Here is a 20,594-nt window from a genome sequence, read left to right on the forward strand (position 1 = left end):
AAAAGCTTCATTGATCCAGACTCTTCCTTTATCTGTGTAGAGATTCTTTGTTGGCTCAGGCTGGTGAGATGTCAGCAGTACCAGAGCACTTCCAGCTTCGATGGTGTTTGATGAAAGACTATAAAGAGAATGTGTCCCACAGAGAAACCTCATCAGCAAACCGAGAGTCGCTGTTCTTTGTGTAGTCATTTGAAATGCTGCTTTTTTGCACATAAAGGCGTTCGCAGCTAACTAAGTTTTTCTTAGTGGGTTGTAGGTTATCTGTTCAGACTTAATTTAGGAGAAGTTTGATGGATGCATCTTTGACAAGTAATTGTTCTCCTTGTTAATGGTTTCTGTTTTTTTTAAGGGAGAGGCTGAAATGTGATTAAGTTGTGTATGCTTTTTCCATTAACTGTCTGATTCTGTGAAAATCAAACAGCAAAAGTGTATACAACTCCTCACTTCATTAAATTAATTGGTGAGCTGTATAAGCAATTTCTTGCCTTGCTGAAACAGTCAACTTATTAAATGAGACCTATCAGCTACTTCAATGGTAGAGGTAGAACAATATATGATAAAAATGCATTTTAATTAGTGTGATAAGTGTCCTGAATAAAAACTCTTAATTCCAAAACCAGACTTCTGCTTTAAGAAATAGTTTTACTGTCTTTCTACGTACAGTTAAGGCTGTATGAAATTGTTCTTGTAAGGGGATCTACATTATGGGTTAGGAGAATATGATGCGTGTGTATCTTCTTGTTGCGTAATCTGTGTGTAAAGATGCTTTCTTATTCAGGAATAAGTATCTTCAGTATTTTATGCGTTAATTTATTTCACAGTAAGTCACATATATAGCTCTTCCTTTCCTTGAAAATCTGATTTTTTTAGGTTAGATACGCCACTTTGAAAAATGAAATTCCCCTGTTTCTGGGCACAAAATAGTAATTGTTTATGTTCTATTTATTATCAAAACTAAGATAATAAAATGGATTTTTAAGTCCTGATACCTTGTTTGACTTTGAAGATATTGGTTAGGAAGATCCTGATTTGTGTAATGGACAATAGCTTAGAACAACATCTAGGAGACAGGTCAGTGCTTTATAGTGTCTGTGTGTGTTTGACAGAGAAGCCGTAGCTGCTATTGTGAATCTGCCTTGGTCAATTGAGAAGCTACTTTGAAATAGTTCCCGTTTGGTGTGTGCAAGGGGTAAAGTAGCAAAAACATTGCTGGTGAGTGATTTCACAGTTGTTTTCTGTGGAGTGCAGCTTGCCATTGCCCTGCCTTTCTGTCTTTTGAGGTAGTCTGTTGTGGTTTTAATTATTCTGCTCTGACGTGTTTTCTTATGTGTTCCATTTGTAAGGGATAGAAGTTTGTTAATAAAGGAAAAAAAAAGCTATTAAATTATTCCTTTTGTTTGATGAAATCTTAAATAGCTGTATGTAATGGAATTAAATCAGGAATCCTGCTAAAGCAGTGACACTTACAGCTGGTTTAACGTTTGTAATTTATTTTGAGAACAAACTCAATTTTGATGCCTTCTTCGACCAGGTAATGAAAAGGTAAATAAGTTCAGTACAATGAATTGTAGAAAAATGTCTCATATACAAACCTTTATAAACAGAGGAGATGGGTATGCTTGCCATTTGCTGAGATAACAAGAAGGAAAACCTTGAAACTTTTCTGAATGGTTGCTTAAAAGTAATGCTTTTATTCAGGCTTGGTATCAAAATGAGGAGCCCTCATCAGCTTTTACTGAACTGCGGTAAAACAGGACTCCGAGCTTCGTATATTGCAGTGAGTGCTGGGCTGAGGATGAAGTTATGCTAGCATGGTGCTAGCTGGTTGGAAGTTTTAACTAAAATATAGTGATGTTACACTGGGAGCTTCTGGATTTTTCTGTTTTAGATAGATTATTTTCAGAAGTATGAACTAGGGACTCTACAAAAAAACACTTTAAATACTGCCAGTCACGTAGCATTTCAGTCACTTGCTCCTTTCTATAAAAGGAAGACCACACCAAAATTGAGAACCAAATCATGACATACTCTGCAAAAAATGTCTTTACCTGCCCTTGGTTCTGTTGTGCGCTGGAGTTAGGGAAGCTGAAGGACTTCTGTTCTTCAACAACATCTGTCTGTTGGCTTGACATAGCTTGGGTTAATATATTTGACTTTCCTCTTGCTCGGTTGTGTTTGTATACTGGGGAGGGAATGGTTTACCATGTGCGTAGTTTGAGATCATAATTTGGAAGCACAACATTTACAGAAGTAGGAGGAGGAAGGGGGCGGTTGGCTGCTTATTTTTCAGGACTATGAAGTACAAAGATAACTAATGCTGTGCTAAAAAGAAAACCTTAGGTAATTTCTAAATATCTAGTGGTGTTGTGTAACCAGGTGTTAAAACATAAACACGTACTTGCAAGGTGGTGGTTGGTTGTGTTTAAACCATTTCCTCTGAAAGCTGCGCTGGTTTTATTTAATGGTAGAGTCCTATTGTATGCTGTTACAGTTAACTACGCTGAGCACAGTAATGTGGAAAAGATTATAGAGGATGATGACTGGAACACTGAATGTTTAGTATAAAAATACTCATTACAGTTCTCTGTTTTGAATTTCTCTTTCTTCAGCTGCCTTTGATGCTCCTTACATGCTGATAGTGACATATCCTTGTTTTCTTCATATTTTTGCTAGATCCTCTAATCAGCTCCAACAGTAGGCTTTGCATTGGTCTTAAAAATATTTAGAGTTCTGAATAGTCTGAATCCCAACACTTTGACGTGTGTTTCTGACAAACCTTGCATTTCTGAAAGTTGTATGTATGTAAATGCAATAAAGTAAAAATAGTAGGTAAACTTTTAGAAATGTGTAATAAAAAGCCTCTTCACAAGAAAGACTGCATGAGGATGGAATTATCTGTGAGTGGTGTAAATCAGAAAATCACTGCGCGCATAACGCTAGGGCAAAAAAAGTCATAACTGTGAATTTAAGGGTCCAACATGGGTATGAACATCAGGGGCTTCTGCTGCACTACTGTTGTGTCACTTCTCTAGGCATAACTAAACAACATGCAGTGTAAAATGAAAAGATTTTTAAAAGCGAGAATGTCAAGCCTTTTATTATATCCATAAACTAAGGAATATCAATAAAATAGTGAAACTAGTATGTTATCTATTATTTATACAACATCCCACAGTGAACCTCTATAACCAGTAATGTTCAGTCTGAACAATGTGTTTAATAAAGCAATAAGAACTTAAATATAAGGATAGGTTTTTTAAAAAATTGGTCTTACAAATGTTGTTTAGAATTCTAGGTAAAATACATGTCTAGCTTAGGCTATTTTAAAGATTGATGGAAATAGTGGGGGTTTTAAATGTAAGAAAAAAGTTGTGACACTATCTATTATCACATTTAAGTTAGTAATCTCTGTTGCTTGTAAGAAAAAATATAAAGTACTTGTACGTGAAGGAAATACATGTAATTATTTTGTTATTCTGTGTTGCTATATTTGGTGACTAAAATTGAGGCAAATGTTTATATTCATGTTTTCCTTTTGCAATTACTAATGCTAAGACCTAGATTAATATTTTTCTAAGCACTTACGTGTCTAGGCATTATATCCCTCTAAGTTTCATTTAAACTTAAGCACAGTTAGTAAATCAACCATGTAGACAAGCAATACTGCTTTGATTTTTCAATATGACCTAGAATGCCAAAGAATATGCTACAATTAAGTGTAAAAATGATCCTCTGGAAAAAAATACTGCTGTTATTGACATTCAGTGCATGTTTGGAAGCAGAATTACACATTTGTTGCTTTTTGTTTAAGAGAACTCAAACATAATATCCAGTAATATTGGTAACTCTAAAAACAGTGAGTTACTAAAATTTTGGAGAAAGTATTCTCGACTTTTTATCAAAAATGCTCATATTTGTTACATCTTAGTCATTGAAATTATCGCTAGAGATTTCATTTTTAAAATCACATTGGCTTAAACATCAGATTTATAAACTTAGTGTTGTTTTTACTTGTTTCTACTATTCTGCATCTAAGTAATGACAACAATCAAAGTAGTGGATACATTTTGTTGGTGTAATAGTGACATTTGTAGTAGAAGCATCTAGTTTAAAAAATTGCAAATAACCAAGGAGTGGTACAAACAGTTATAAATTCAGATCTTGGATTTCTATTGTTGAGGGGGCGGGGGGGGGGGGGGGGGGGGTCAAGCCTGGGAAGTCTCCCTGAGTTGCCTCCGAGCACTTCACTATGTCCCATTGGCCTAAACATAGTGCTCTTCTGAGTGTCTGGAATCCACTTGGTTTTTAACTGCGTTCAGGTATATTGAGCAAAGTGAGACCCTCTTGGATACACGCAAGTTTCTCACCATTTGCATTACAGAGTAAATCAGTCACAGGAACAGTCTGATTTTTTCCCAGTATGTCTTTGTCATTGAAGAGTATGGCAGAATATTTTTGCCAGAATTAAGATTTGGGGTTTTTGAGAATGGAGGACCCTGACTTCTTTTCCAAGTTCTGGCAGAGTGTTACCCAGTTGTCCACGAACCTTCTTCTGTGTCTTAATTCTGTCATTGTCTTATCTCGTTGTTTGTCCAGCTTGTCACAGTTCCCACCAACCTGTTGACCTTGCTCCTCAATATTCTGTTCCTTCCTGCTGTGTGCCTGTAGCCAGTGCCTCAAACCTCTAGTGCCTGTAGGCAGTGCCAGGCAAACCTCTCCTCTTTTGCTGTTTAGGCCACTGAAGTATATAGAAACACGTTTAGTGTGTGAGCATTGGGAGCACGTACTGGACAAATCCTCCTCTGCTAATGCATGGCCTGTCCGAATAGGTTAGCTGTTGAACATCTAACCAGCTTTTTGAAGATGTAACATTTCAGTTCGGGTCAATCAAGTTTAATAAATCAACCCATTGAAATCAGTTGCTCCTATGGAAAGTTGTAGGAAACTGAAGGTATAGGTGTGAGCGTCAGGGCTGTGCATGATGTGACAAGGTGTTTCTTAATGGCATGGCCAAATGTGGAGCTCCGCAGCCGTTTCTGAGCGTGTGTGGCTCAGCAGTCAGGCACATTGCACAAACTAGAATTTTTGTAAAATGTTTTGTAACGCACCTGCCCTCTTGTAAATAAGATTTTTTTTTAAGCATACTCCGTAATTTTTGCTAATGAGTTCAGCAGCAGCAGTTTGCTTTTCTTTTATTGTTTTGGGGGGAGGAGGAAGATGGGGAACTTCATCTGAGCTCATCTTCACACCTTCAGTACGGTGTTTTACTGACCTATATGGCATGCTAATTTTTCTCTCCCTTTCAGAAGAGAAACCTGATTGCTCCAAGGCCCGCTGTGAGGTCCAGTTTTCTCCTCGCTGTCCAGAAGATTCCATCTTGATTGAAGGTTACGCTCCTCCTGGTGAATGCTGCCCACTCCCGAGCCGATGTGTGTGTAATCCTGCAGGCTGCTTGAGGAAGGTTTGCCAGCCTGGCTATTTGAATATATTGGTTTCTAAGGCATCAGGAAAGCCTGGGGAATGCTGTGATCTCTATGAATGTAAACCAGGTAAAAGTAGATGCTTTTTTTCCCCCCCGTTTTTCAATTTTTTCTAATTGCCTGAAAAGCACAACCACCTATATAATTGCATGTAATAAAGCCTATACAGCCTCTGATTTTTTCTGATTCTTCTTCAAAATTAAAATTGTTATATGTGGGCAATACACATTAAAAAAAAAAAGATAAGTATTATGATAAATTTTACTTCTTTTTTTTTTCAGTTAATTTAAACGGAGCAACAAAGGAAAACTAGCCTAGTGAGAATGTTGCATTTCTGTGGATGCTACTATTGAAAGTGACATACTTTATATACTGATCAGATTATACTAAGTTTTTTCGTAGTAAGAAAGTGTTGTGCGTAGACAGGGAGTTAAGGTTTCTGTCTGAATATTTCTCTAGATTACAAAGTGATGACCCTTAAAAACTGGAGAGCAAAAGGATTATGGAGGAGCATATTGAAAGACTTTACAACATTTTCAGTATTTGCCCATTTTCCATTTCACGAGAACACAAATCACCCTTTCTTGGGATTTATTTTTCTCTGTGAAGTGTAAGATGTAATTCACTCTTCTTTTTGATCCAGGCTTTGGTAAAAATGAATAATAAAAATAGAGGGATGAAAGCAGGCATATAAAATTGAATAATCCAAAATCTTAAATGCAAACAGTATGTTTAAGCTGTGCTTTTCCTTAGCTTGTTTAACATTTTCTTAAATCTTCCACAGAAGACGATTGTGCAGTCGTTGTGTCTTCTAGTGCTTCCCTTTGCGTTTTTTCCCATTATCCAATGCAAATCTGTCTGTGTGGAAATTCAGGCAAACTTTCATTCTCTGTCCTGAATAGTTGGTGAACAACTGTTTTTCTCTGGAACGTTTTGTCAACATTAATCATCTTTTACCTAGAATTAGCTATAATTTCTTATGGCATAGTTTCCATTGGCTCCTTCCTTGTTATGTTGCCCCCTCTGTATAGTTTTCTTAAGTCTATCCACATGTCTTTAAAATGTGGTGTCCAAAAGCAGAGTACTATTTTGGGTGAGTCTTCATCAGCACTAAATACAGTAGAATAATCACTTTGTCTTTCATGCAGAATTCTAAATAAGAGATGACTCTTTTGCAAGAGTTATATTTAATTTGTGAAATGCTGTGATCCCAAGATCTTTCTGTAGCATGACTGCTACTGAACCACTGTGTGTGTACATTTTAGTTCTTTATATTTATACTGCAAGTATGCCTTTTCTGAATGTTATCTTGCTGACTTTTGATTATTTCTTTATTTCTTAAAATAAACGTTAGCTCTTATCATGTCCTTCCAACTGTTATTTGCATTCCCATCTTGTAGTTTGCAAATAACTCCATCCAGACTTACCTTTGTATGTTACTTCTTGAAGGGTGTTTTCAGCTTGTTAGTATTACAGAATCTTCACATTGAATATGTCATTATTTGTTGCATTTGTGGATTTATACATAACTGCACATTGTTTTTTAAAACAGTTTGTATTTTTTGTTGTAGGGAGTTCAGGGGTGAAGGTACATGGGACTGGACAAATGAGGATGCATGTTAGGAGGGTAGAAGAGCAAGCAGAGTCTTTGAAGAGACTTGGGAAGGAGCTTAATGGGATTTAAGAGGAGTGTAGAAATTTGCGACAGGGACTAGAAACTGAGAGGCTAAGGGAAAGCAGAGAGTTCTCCCTCACTTGGGAGACAACGAGCGTGTGTTTCTTAGGCAGTGGCTAAGAGGCTGAGGAGTGTAGGTGGGTACTTCTGTGCATCCCTGCAGTGACAGCGGATGAAAGATGTAATGGCTAAACTACAAACCACAGAGTGAGTGGGGCCCCTGCTTCTTGCAGTGTTTTGGCTTTAGGGGGAAAAGGAGGAGTGCTATTAGTGTGGAAATATACAGAGTGCTATTAGGAAGAACAAGCCAACACAAGACTGGAAGACAGGGACAGGAGTAGGTGAATGTTGGCAGATCTTATTAGACTACAAATTACTTGCCACAGAAGGCTTTTTTTATTTTTTTAAAACTGCAAATCTTTGCAAATATGAACTTTTTTCAGTTTTCAGAGGAACTTTATTTTCAGAGTGTAGACTGTACTTGTATAGACAAAATAATTGGTACTTGATATATGAAGGAGATTATAAACTGAAAAACCACTGAAATCTTTTTTTTAAATGTTTTTCTTTCTTGTAGAAAGTTTTAGGGATTTAATTTTTAAACATGCAAATCAGCATTAACCTTGCTGTTTTGTTCCATTTAAACTGTTCTGTCATGTTCACCACTGTGGTTTTAAAAAAAGTCTTTGTTTAAGAACAGGCAGTGGAGTGTCTTGTTTTATTAGGATTGTATATTCATAGGCTTACAGAATTATAGAATACGTAGGTTGGAAGACCAGATGACTCTGGAGGCAACCTAGTCCATCCTGCTACTCCTGCACTGTTTTATGCCATTTATTCTCTATGTGTATATATACTTGTACTACTGTATATGCAGTAGCATATGTTATATGTATGTATGAAGAGATGCATGTGGTTCTGTTGAAGTCGTGGTCATAAAGTGAAGTCAGCTAATGCTCTTTACGTGGCAGGAATATTTATTCAGCCCATCATAAGCCTGGTAATAAACCTTGTGTCTTCAGAGTTTTACTTGGTGTCCTGAAGAATTGTAGGAAAGGAGCTGGAGAGGAGCTGAACTAGCAGTGCTCTGTTACATGCTTCCTCTGTTTTTAATGCCATGTTGGTAAAAAAAATGGGACCATGGACAGTGTAAGGCCTGGTAGGTGGGTGTTCATGCAGACCTTCTTATGGGGCCAATGTCTCTAGTTTTACTGAATAGTATCTATGTGTCTATGTAGTTTACGCATCAGAGAAAACTGTTTTCCATACTTTGCCACAGACCTAAAAACTTTAGTTCTATGAGTGCTGCTACCAGAATGTGCATCCTGCACCTTCATGGCTGCTTAACCGGCCTCTGCAGGGGTTTGGCACCAGCAAGGGCTTTCTGGTGGAAGCAGACTGCCAGGAGCTGGGAGGACTGCTTCCCATGGTAGCACTGCTGCCTTATGCTATATAAAGGTTTTGTGCAATTAAAGCATAAATTGTGTTTATTTCTGTTCCTTAAATAAGATGCCACTGCTCTCCAGCTTACAGTGGCATTTGAGTTTGGAGTCTTCTGCTGAGAACTGCGTATGTTCAAATACTGGGATTGGCAACGGAGTTACTGAAGGGAAAACAGGAAATGCTTCTATACCACTAAATATTAGAATAAAAATAAAATCCTTCATTTTGAGATCCACTTCCTCTTATACCTCATTTACTTTAGGAATACAATGATTAAAGGAATCAGCATTCAGATAAAATGAACAGTGAAGAAACTTAGTAGCTTAATCAGAACTGTCTGTTAACCTCCAGATTAATTTGTCTGAAGTGTTCTTACCCATTGCTCCACCAAGCACCTCCGCGCCGTTGTGGTGCCTACAGAGAACAGCTATGTTATGTCCCTTTTGTTTTGCTATGGTTGCTAAGCTCAGAGGTGAGAAAACACTGGTCTGGTGCCATAAGCAACCTACTTTGTTCCTACAAGCTGTGTAAAACTGGCCATTCGTGAGCAGTGAGCTTACTGCATGAGCCCTGAGTTTAGCTGGAAGCTGGGAGTTACGGTTCTGAAAAAGCATGCTCAAAAATACGTTTAGTTTTTTCTTAAAGATGGTTTGAAGGAACAGTCTTGAATGGAGCTGCATAATGTCTTGACAGTAAAAATAAAAATAACCTGACACAAGATTTGTATGAGTATATGGGCCTCTTTTGCTGAGAAGCTAAAACAGTGTGAGCAGTGATGCTTTTAAAATCCTGTTTATTTAAAGACAGAGTCAAACTCTAAAAGGTATTTTGCTGAAATTGTGATAGGAGCTGTAGCTGCTACTTCTGAATAGAGGTAAATAGTTTACTTTGGTGGTCACCCAATAGATGTTTGTTGTACTTCTATTGGTGACTTTGCTGTTGTTGTGCTATCTGGTGAGCTGGGAAGTGTCATCTCTCAGTTCCTGACATCCTTGGGAAGGCGTTGGGAAGCGTCTGTCATGGTAAACAGAACCTCTGCTGAAAAGACCGCTCATTTGTCATTCTTCTGGCAGTCCTTCTGTCAGACCTTTCGTTCACGCACCTTCTGCAGCATCCCTGCACGGCCTGAAAATTACTCTTACTCAAGTGGAGGGGTTTTCTTCTGGTACCGAATCTTGGTTGAAACACAATGGTGAAGAGTATGTTATTGTTTGGCTTATTTCTTTGGGGAATTCTGTGCAGTCAGGGCTTGATGGAAAGTCTGACATCAGCAGCGAAATTTAGTAGGTAGTATGTGATGATACACGAAGTAACTTGTGCTCCACCCTGGTACAGCTTCAGTGTTGAAAATCAGGGCTGGATTTTTTGCAGTCTTGCACTAAGGACAAGGGTCAGCAAAATCAAGTGTTCATACATAGTTGAGAGAAATAGAATTACAATTATATTTTTTTTCTGTTGCTTACAGAAATAGTACATGTGTTGTTTTATTGGATGCTTTGTTAGAAGCTGGTGTGGAAGGAACTTCAGAGAGAAGATGAGATTGGGAAAGGACTGGAGAAGAATTACAGACATGTTTTCAATGGACTTGGAGAAATGGCTTTTAAGTTGACAATGATGGTGAGGGAGGAGAAGAAAAATCAGTAAATACAGCTGTTGATGCTGGGAAGTACCTGTGATAGGAGAGTTAGGGGAGTGATTCAGACAGTGATAGAAATGCATTGAAAGTCAAGGAACTCTATCTGTTCTGGCTGTATTTAACATGTTCTGAAGTGTGAAGGAATGTAAAAAGGATGATGCATTGCCATGGAGAGATATTTTCATGTTTTCTTTCTCCTTCTCCCAGAGCAGAAAGTGTAACTACCATTATCAGATACCGTCAGGTTGCATTGTGTTATTCATGCAGGACCAGCTGAAATGCATCTGACCTGAAAGGAAGGGTTACGTGATGCTTCTTAGCTGCTGTAGAAGCAGACTCTGGACCCTCAGAAAGCGTGACTTCTGGAAAAATGTTAAATCTTTCTTATGCTGGGTCACTCTGTTGCATCAGAGATGCAAATATTGCCTTGATCCTGGACCTTTAGATGCAAGGTAGCTATTTAGATCTTGCCCCTAAATTGCACATTCTATATGTTGAAAAGCCAGTGTAATAATACTTGTGTCAACATTCTACTATAAAGTTATTTTCACTTAGGTGTTGACAGTTTCATGATCAAAGACCTTCGGTTCTGCAGTCTACAGAGTAGGTTGCACAGTATTGCAGCTACCTCAGGGTCTGCAACCATGGTAGGGTTTGTGCTACATTCCTGTAGAAAAATTAGTAACTCTCAGATGTTACTGTATACAAATTCAGTGCGTAAGAAAATTCCTGTAAGCAAGGGTTGGTTTGGGTGCATCTTCACTGATAGGAAATTGCAAAATGTTTATGCGTTCGCGAAGATATCTAGTTGTCAAACTATATATTTGCAGTTTAAAGCTTCTAGGATAGGAAAAATTAATTTTCTTTAGACAAGTTTTTTATTATTATTCATAATAAAATATATAATAACAGCTTATAATAAACCTGTTCATGAAAAGTATACTTTGTAGTCATTGGTATCAAAGAAAGATGTGAAAACAAAACCGGTAGTTCAGCAGCAAATGTTTGCAGTCATTATTTTATAGGGCAGTAGTACAGCTGATCTGGGGGGCATCTTTCTAAGTAATGAAGAATCCAATTATGGACTGCTACGTAACCTTACAACATCTTCAGCTTATCTGGAAGTTTGGCTCAATACTTCTTCCATTTTGAGAAACCTATTTAAATCTGAAAAAAAGTAGGATTTTTTTTTTTTCCTTCTTCAAGTATCTTTCCACACAGAAGAGAGATGAGAGATGAAAGGTGGAGAAGTCTGGGACTGCTCAATCTGGAGAAGAGGAAGCTCAGGGGAGATCTCAACAATGCATATAAAAACCTGAAGGGAGGGGGCAAAGACAAAGCCAGGCTCTTCTCAGTGAGGCACTGTGGCAGGACCAGAGGCAATGGCCACACACTGAAACAACGGAGGTTCCCTCTGAATGTCAGGAAACACTTCTTCACCTTGAGGGTGACTGAGCACTGGCACAGGTTGCCTGGAGAGGTTGTGGAGTCTTGTGGTGCCCATCCTTGGAGGTATTCAGAAGTGATCTCGTCACGGTCCTGGGCAGTCAGAGCTCTGTGGCCTGGCTGAGGGAAGGGGGTTGAGCCAGATGAGTCCTAGAGGTCCTGTCCCACCTCCGCTGTTCTGTGATTAATCTAATAGTGTAATAATGAAGATCTCCCAGTGTGGAGAAAAGCCTGAGGTGGGATATGAGTGTGGATTATGAAATTCTGTGGGTGGTGGATAAGCTGAGTACGTACCGTTTGTTTACCAAGTCCTGCTAACCCTCACAAGAGTTGGAGGTACTAGTAAGGGATCAGTATAAAATAAATTAAACCGGATAAATTAGATCAAACGGGGGAACCACTGAGTGACCACAGGCACTTAATTACATTAAAATTTTCTATTTGAATGCTCTCGATTTGGGGTTTGCTGGAAATTTTCCTTAGGTTTGTACTGTTTTAATAAAGAGACCGTTTGGGGTGGTTTTCAGTGTTAGTGAGCCATGGACTAGCACGCTATAACCACCGGAAAGAATCTGAACTATTTGGGAAGAAAAAGCACCCTAGCTGAGACTTGGTGGCATCATTAGGGAGTGTTTCGTTGTCATTACGGGTGTATGGAAAGATGGACACATAAATAGCTGTGCAGTAGCAGCTTGCTGGTGAAACTCAGCTGTTTTTTCCCCGACTGCTTACCTGGGAAGAGGCGGAGGGGGCCTTGAATCCAGGGCGGCAGCAAGGTTATTGGTTTGGATTCAGGAAACTGGACATTGGTGGTTGCTTGGCCCAATAGAATTGTGCAGATTGTATTGGTTGTGTGAACCAGACTGGTAAGCTCATAATCCTCAATGCCTGTGATGATAAGGGAGGAACTAGATATGTATTTCTTACAGAAGAGCTGTTTCAAGCGTGTTATTTGTTAATAAAATGGAACATAGAAGTCTGGGTTTTATTTAAGGTGAAATATTATGAAATTAAGTATTCCTGTCTTAAAGGCAAATAGGTATCTTTGTGTGTTTATGAAAATGTATGAAAGTTAATTTGATAATTGCCATTTTTGAGATGAACAACTGGAATCTTTCCATTTGAGTTTAGTAACTTTCTTTATTGCTCCACAAAATGGACTTTTAATTAAATTTGTGCTTTTCTCAACAAGAACCTCTTGAACTTGTCAGGTTGTTCTGATATAGCAGATGGCTCAGTTTTCCAAATAATGGGAAAAAGGCAGATTCTGAACATACAAGCGTAATGGAGGATGACACTCACGTACTCATGGACTTTGAAAGTTGATGGTCTTGAAGACAAAGCTACTGGTCCTAACCTTGATGAGCTGCAAACTGGTTTCATTTGAACTCGTGATTTTATGTCAATGCTTAATGAGATCTGCCAAACAGATGTAATTCTGAGACTCATGTCTCATTATGACAGATTGAGTTATTATTGCTGTGTACCTCTGAGGATCAAGCCTGAAAAATGTATGACTCGAAGGCAGAAAACAGTACTTTGGAAAGTACGGGCTTTTACAAGAAGTGTCTGTAGCATTGCCAAGCTGCTTTGGCGCTGCAGTAAGCAGTCATGATAATGTCAATACTGAAGTGAAGTTGAATCGGTAATCAGTGATAACCATACTGTATAATTTTCAGTCTGATAACATTCTGCTCATCCTGCCTACTCAGTTAGTAGGTGGCTTATTTCTTTAAAGAGGGAACCATGTTTTATTCTGTACTTCCTTAGTATAATTATGGTAAGGGATGGCAAATGGATAATGCCTGAGTTGGTATCATTTGTTAACGTGGGAGATGTGGGACCAAATAAGATAAAGATGTGTTTCAGCTTTCCTGAGTATGACTTAGAGAATTAAATGTATATTCAGCCTCAGATTTTTTTTTTTGTTTTGTTTGTGGGTTTTTTGCATTGGTTGCTTTCTAAAATTTGTTGGTCAGTTTTACTAGTTATGCAGAATTCTTCATGTCATTAATGCAGATAATTTGGCAATTTGCTTCTCATTTTCACCATATATAAATACCTAAACAACACAACCTAATGGAATAAGCCTTAAAAATGTAGTTTACATGTGCAGGCATAAATCCATAGTGTACTTTTTAATTATTATTTTCTATAACCCAGGCATTTTACTCTTTAAACAGACTTTAATCAGGAAGAAAATAAACAATGAATTGGTTACTGGTTTAAAAGCTATGGGGAAAATATATTCAGTAACCTAGTATATTTCCAATAACTAATATTATGCACAGGTGTAACGATTGTTTAATGTTGCCTAACTTCTATAATTTTTTTTATTAACTAATATTAGTTCAGTTGCTTCCCAAGTCAATAATTTATAAAAGTGAATCTTAAAGAGAAAGGAAGTCTCATTGTAATGTTACTGACCAAGAATACATTCATTGGATAATTTTTCTGACTGAAGAGGCTGATGCATAACTGGATGCTTATGATGAAATAATTTGCAAAAATCTTCTAAAGCATGAGTAAAAGGAATTTTCTTCTCCTCCTCCTCTGTAGTGTTCAGTGTGGATTGCAGCACAGTCGAATGTCCTCCTGTTCAACAAGTTGTTTGCCCACTGGATAGCTACGAAACCCAAGTCAGGCTGACGGCTGATGGCTGCTGTACCCTGCCCACGAGGTTGGTGTCTTGATGGTTGAGTATTTCAGACTTGTTCTCTACGCTTCATGTACCACAAATACAGGGTAATAATGCATACATCTGTTCAATAAATGTTAATACATAATAAAAGATATATGAAGTAAGTTAAAGGTGGATCAGGCTGACAGAAATAAAAAATACTGGGTTTGAAGAAGAAAAAAATTCTCAGTGAAAATGTATGAAGCTGGCTTCTGCTAGAATTACGTGGTGTATGCCTTTAGATTGATTCCTCCCCCCCCAATGTATTCAATTTTAGAAAAGTAAATTCTTTCGAGACACTTTTGAAGGCCTTTGATGGTAAGGGATTAAATGATGAAGATGGCAGAAGATATGTCAGAGAGAATCTTGCCTAGTTAAAGAAAAAAATGTGGGTTTTTTTGTATGTGGAAGATTGCTGAAAGATGATGGCTATCTGAAACTGCAGGCAAACAGAAATTTCAAGTACTTGCTTCCATTTTACTTCTGTTGTTTTTCAAATAAAAATAATTTATTAAATTCAGAAATATAGGACAATTTGAAGATTATTTTTTTCCAGAATTCTGCATTGTTCTTTTGGCTTTCGTTTTTACAACAGTCTTTCTAAAACCTGATTCAGCAATATGCCCAGTAAATATGAATTCAAGCAAAAAGTACTGTAAATGAAAATATTTTACAGAAAAAATATTTCTTGTAGATGTAACTGGTTGTGTTTATTTGGTAGGGAGGTCTTTGTACCATATGATATTGCCATATTCTCAACCCCTTGTGAGACTGTAAAGGAGTGATAAACTTGCAAAGAATTCAGGAAGTAGAAAAAGGCAAAGATTGTGTAATGAATTGGGGGTGTTCCCTGCTGGGTACTCTTTGGGTACACTTTTAATATGGTGACTTCTTTGAAACTTGTTTCCATGAAATATGAGGGTCTCTTGTTGCATGCAGAACTAAAAGCGTACCTATATTTTAAATAAATAAATAAATAAATCGATCAAGGCAAGCAAAGACATGTGAAGAACTCCATATAAAGCAGTAATGCTGTCTATCAAAATTTGAAAATATATTTATAAACTGACAAATTTTATTTGTAATTGCAAAATCCACATAGTAGTCTGCTACATAATAAGTATTAATTATCCTTATGCAGTGAATGCTACAAATGTTCTTTCTTTCTGAGTTGTTGTTTTCTTTTTTGTTCTCTGAATTTTGAACCAGAACATGGTATGGATTCTCAGCATCCTCCCTTTATTCCTTAACACATTCTCATTAAAATTTCTAGGAATTAGGATAATTTCATATTAGTCAAGAGCTGACCTGGCTAGTTGGGATTGCACTGGAGGCTGTAGATTTTGACTTGTTGTTGTACTGCCATTGCTGCCAGTACAGCTCAACAGGTTCAAGACAACTGGAATAAAATGCTACTAAGAACTGTATTCAGAAAGATAGAATATAAAGTCAAAGAAGCAATCTCAGATGAAAATTTCATCAGTTTCTAGTTTAGATGAACACCCAGAAACCGTGACACAATAGAAAACTTAGATTAATGGTAGATTTTTACTTCTAAATTTGTTTCAACTTGCTGGATTAAAAAGTGATACATAGGCCAAATTATTTTTGTTTCCCAAAAGTAAAATTGTGTTCTATTTTTTTGCAGTCTAATGTAAGTTCTGGTTTGATTTTTCTATTGCTTGGGCAGAGGGGATGAAAAATACCCGCTTTGTTCTTTGCAGATGATAACTTCAGTGTTCCTTTTATCAGGGAGCATAGAGTACCAAGAGAATAAAACTTCATTTACTTCAGAAAAATGACCAGTTGGATATATTTTCTATTTTGAGCACACATGGGAACTAATCTTAAACAAAACACAGAGAGCAAACATGTCCTTGAAAGAATCTTTTTCTTCTTTGATGGTGTTTAAAGATATAACCAGTTAATTTGCTGTGTGTTAACTATAACTGAAGTATGGAGCATACTTGTATATGTGCATGGCACTTCAGTGACAAAACCAGCGTTCTCATCTCCTGCACACAAAGACCCCAATTGTGCAAGCAGGCTTAGAGTGCGTGGATTTATTAGATAATTGCGAATTGCACTGAAACCTCTTGGAAATCAGATTGCTGTGCATTACTGGGATCAGAGTTTAACAAGAGTTCAGAGCTGGGATAGGTGAGTTCTTAGCTCCTGGAGTCTTATGATCGGATCTGAGATTTTTTTGTGTTAATATTTCTGTCCTCCTTGATGTGTAAAACTATGGAAAACCAGGATTAGTGTAACCTCGTCTGTCTGCAGGCAGGTTGAAACAATTATAGGTGTCCTGTACACCTCCATTAATTTTTAATTTTGTGGCTCAGTCTGTGTTGCTGTATGTAGTTATTATGTGGGTTGCTAGATTTTTGGATTGCCTTAATTCAGCCAAAGCAATAGTGCACTTTTTAATAGAGTAGGTGAGAAAGACAGAAGAAAAGCTGAATCTGGCAGCTGTAAGATCATATAGGTGCTTTACATGTTGTGTGCCTGCTGGAAGTGTATTGAGTTATTGTGATCTTAATACGCTACTGTGCTTCTTAAGGAAGATGGTGCCATAGTAGTCATTCGTGTGCTGTAGGTAACGATACTGTTTGAAGGGGGGAATAAAGGATCATAGATCTGGGCATAATCAGAAAAGAAAAATTAGAGGAAGGTTAGAGAGAACAGAAGTATGTGTATGAAAAGAGAGAGCAGAAGGGGAAACTGAGTTCAGTTAATTGGAACGTGAAGGTCAAAGAAGTTCAGTGTTTCCTTGGATCTGAGGAAATATTGGATCTTTATATTTGAAGCCAAGGTCTCTATCGCATATGAGACTTGCATTTCAGAACTAAAGAAAAAGTCAGATAAAGTGCAGACTTATGGATGAATGACTGCACTGGGAAAAAGGGATGTTTTTCCTTAATTCTGGAATTTCTTACTAAACTCATGATGAAATACTAACATTGCATTGCCTGTGATTCAGTTTAGAATCACTTAAATCCATATCACATCTTTTTTTAATCATTAGATTTAAGTTCAAAAGAAGTGGCACTGTGTGTTTTAATGTACATTTGAGAATAATTTATTAAAAGCAAAGTAGTAGTGTTTCATAAGGTCATAGTCTTTAGACTTCATCAAACTATTTTTGTTAAGATTATAGACTTTTCCAAGAAATTACAGTTGGGTCATTTACTGCCACTAAAATAAAGGCTTAATACCAGCAGCACCAGAGGCCAGTCACGTAGAGTGTCGTCGTGAAGGATGGATGTCACTGACTCGGTTAACAAGTAGCTGACAACTTCACATACAGCAGGAGCAGACTGGCTTCTGTCCCGCATCTTGCTCTTGGCTGGTTTCTTGTATGTAATACCCTAGGAAATCAGAGACCCTTAAATCTGGTGGCATTTGTTTTATGAGTGAGCTCTTGAATGCATATTCATAATACTGAGAACTCCTTTAGCAACGCCAGGGGAAATGTAGCAATAGTAAACAAACATCTGATACTGCAAGTTCTTGTACTTGCACTCAGAGGTTACATTTTGATTTTGATTCACAATGATTTCTAGTGCAGTGGTTCAAACAAACAGACTATTGGTTTGGCACTGATGCCAAGACACTGCTTGGTTGCTTCAGCTTTCATCAGACCGTTATGAGACACTTACCTTGAATTTCTAGCTATTGTGTTAGGAAATCTAGATGATGTGTCTGTCTCTGATGTTGGTAAAGATGCTCTCTTCTCGAAGGAGCTTAGCAAGTGAAAATGTATTAAGAGCTCTTACAGAGAATGTGTTCTCACAGCTTTGTTAATGTAAGTTTGTCTTCTGTTACAAAGTTAAATGAAGGTGTGATCAATATGAAGTGTACAGAATCAGTTATCTTCAGATGCTTCCAGTTTTCTGTTGTAAATTCATTTCCTTTAAATTTTCAGATTGCTTTGAGAATATATTTGTAAGTGTAAAAACCTTTATCGAGATCTATTTAATTTTTTAACTATGAAGAATAGACTGTGACAACAGGAGCTGATTTCAGTGATTAGCGTTGGTTTATATCTTCATTGCTCACATGGTTTTGTACATTTTTCATAGGATTATATACAGTGGAGTAAATGGCATGTTTGGATAGCTTTGCACCAAATATTTTTGGATTATCCCTTTTTTCTTTCTGTCTGCTCTCTTTATTAGAATAATTTGGAAGTTTAGTCTTTACTAGGTCCCCACTTCTTGCTCTGGTTTTATCCCACTGCTTCTGTGCTCTCTTCCCTTCACATAATCTAAGTATAGTCTCTTCCCTTGTACCAGTTTCCATTCTCCCTGCTTTTGCCTGTTATAAATCTGGTAACTTCAAGATTCATTCAACTCTGTTATCTCAGAGGTTCTGCACACACACAAACAAACCGCCAGCTGTTCTTGGTCAACCCTTTATTAAAACCCGAGAAACCAAGAAAATTCTAGAGAACTAGAAAGATGTTAGTACTGTGCCAAAATTTATGAGAACAACAAAAAAAGTAATGAAAGTCTGGTTATCTTAATGTCAGTTCTGTGAAAAATAGCGGGGAACACGGATAGAGGATTGAATTGAGGATTGAAGGATGTAACTATAGCGAGAAGCAACTGATGTTGCTTTGATAGAAACAGTTTTATAAAACTTGATTCTGTCTTTTGAAGGTACTAAGCTTGCCTTTAAAAAAATCTGACCATCAGAGTGTCTTCTTTCTCAGTTTCTGTCTTCTGTAGTCACCAGTCCTTTTCCTTGTATTGGATTCTAGGTAAAAACAAACAAACAAACAAACAACAAAAAAAAGTGCAAAAAACCCCACAAAAACTACCAACAACCAAAAAAAAACCCCACAAAAACAAACAAACAAAAAACCACAAACCAAAACCCTACAGCTTTTTAATTGATAATTGTCTCACAGGGTTCACTTTATAAACTGGAAATGTATATCGTTCCCAAACTACTGAATATTGAAGAATATTTCCCACCAGCGTCCTCCCCCAGATTTTGGAAGTGAATCCCAGTGAGTCAGCATTATGGTCCTTTAACTTCTGAGGTGAACTCTTGCACCATGCACGTGCTGGATTGAATATCTTGCTGGTAATAGAGGATATAATAATATCCTTCTCGGAGGAGAAGAGCATCCAGGAGTGTGTTCACTAAATCCCAATAATAAGTTTTCTTGACATACTTATTTAAAAAGCTCGCGCCATAAGCTTGAATGTGTTCTAGATTAGAAAAAAATTGGAAGTAATGGATATGTTTATCCATCAAAATCTCCCGCAGTGTATTTTCTGTCTGAGTCTTAGCATTAAAAAAGCAGTTTCAAGGTTGATGTGGTGGGAGAAGGGAAAAAAGGTAAATGAAGCATAACAGAATCCGATAACAAGGTAGAGAGGCAAAATTTAAGAGCAGTTCACTGCTTAATAAATCTGAATTAAACAGGAATAGAAGTCACAGTGACTATTTCATGTTGGAAAAGTGAAGAAGAGCTTTCTACAGATCCAGTCTTGCAAGATTGGAGCCCAAAAGGCTTGAGCTTGAGGGATGAGTGAATGAAGACTCTTCGAGTCGGACCATTTCACTATCGCTTAGTTACAGGTAGCTGGATGGCATTGCAAATGCAAAACTCTCAATTGTGTCGAGTAGCATGGAGGAGTAGGATTATACGTTTATTGTTTAGAAGAAAACCTCTGAAAATTTCTTAAATTAATTAGTCATAGGACTTTTTCCTTGTTTGGACGGTCATTTCTCTGATGAATTTTCTTTCCGTGTGGCTAAAATGTCTCAGTCTGGGGCTGCCCTGAATGGCAGTGCCACGTTTTGGTCTGCAGTATGGTAAAGAAGTGAAATGGGCTTAACCAGCAAAAAGTGCTGGTTCACTGGATCGTGTAGTAAAATACTGTTTTACATTGCAGTCACCTATTCAAGACTTGGAGGAGCAATTTATGTGTGCATTTTGTTTTCCCCAAGCATAAAGCTTTACTTGGCAAACAGCCCAGCTCCCCCCCTCATCCTCAACTCTTAAATACTTACACCTTTATACAGCTCAAGAAAATGAGTAATACTTTGATGTGGTAGCAAATCATTTATTTACCCAAGGTTTATATTAAGCTATATTTGGATAGAAATTGAATACATCTTAGAACAGTACAAACCCAGATTTTATTATCATATTTAATTAGGTAAAAATTACCTTTCAAGGGATTAAATAGTAGGAAAAAAGGTAAATTTACAAAA

The 20,594-nt window shown here is 37.4% G+C and overlaps 1 protein-coding gene across 2 annotated transcripts in view; it reads left to right on the forward strand.

The window, feature by feature from the left end:
• The window catches only part of CRIM1 (cysteine rich transmembrane BMP regulator 1), a 188,114-nt gene that overhangs the window by 82,287 nt on the left and 85,233 nt on the right, over positions 1–20,594 (forward strand). The window contains exons 3-4 of one of the 2 annotated variants that reach the window (XM_055725802.1): positions 5,307–5,549; positions 14,240–14,360. In XM_055725802.1, coding sequence (XP_055581777.1) covers positions 5,307–5,549; positions 14,240–14,360 — 364 coding nt within the window. The remainder of the gene's footprint in view (positions 1–5,306; positions 5,550–14,239; positions 14,361–20,594) is intronic. The other variant, XM_055725803.1, reaches the window with a different exon arrangement.

The sequence above is a fragment of the Falco cherrug genome, chromosome 13, assembly GCF_023634085.1.
Source record: "Falco cherrug isolate bFalChe1 chromosome 13, bFalChe1.pri, whole genome shotgun sequence".
NCBI lineage: Eukaryota > Metazoa > Chordata > Aves > Falconiformes > Falconidae > Falco > Falco cherrug.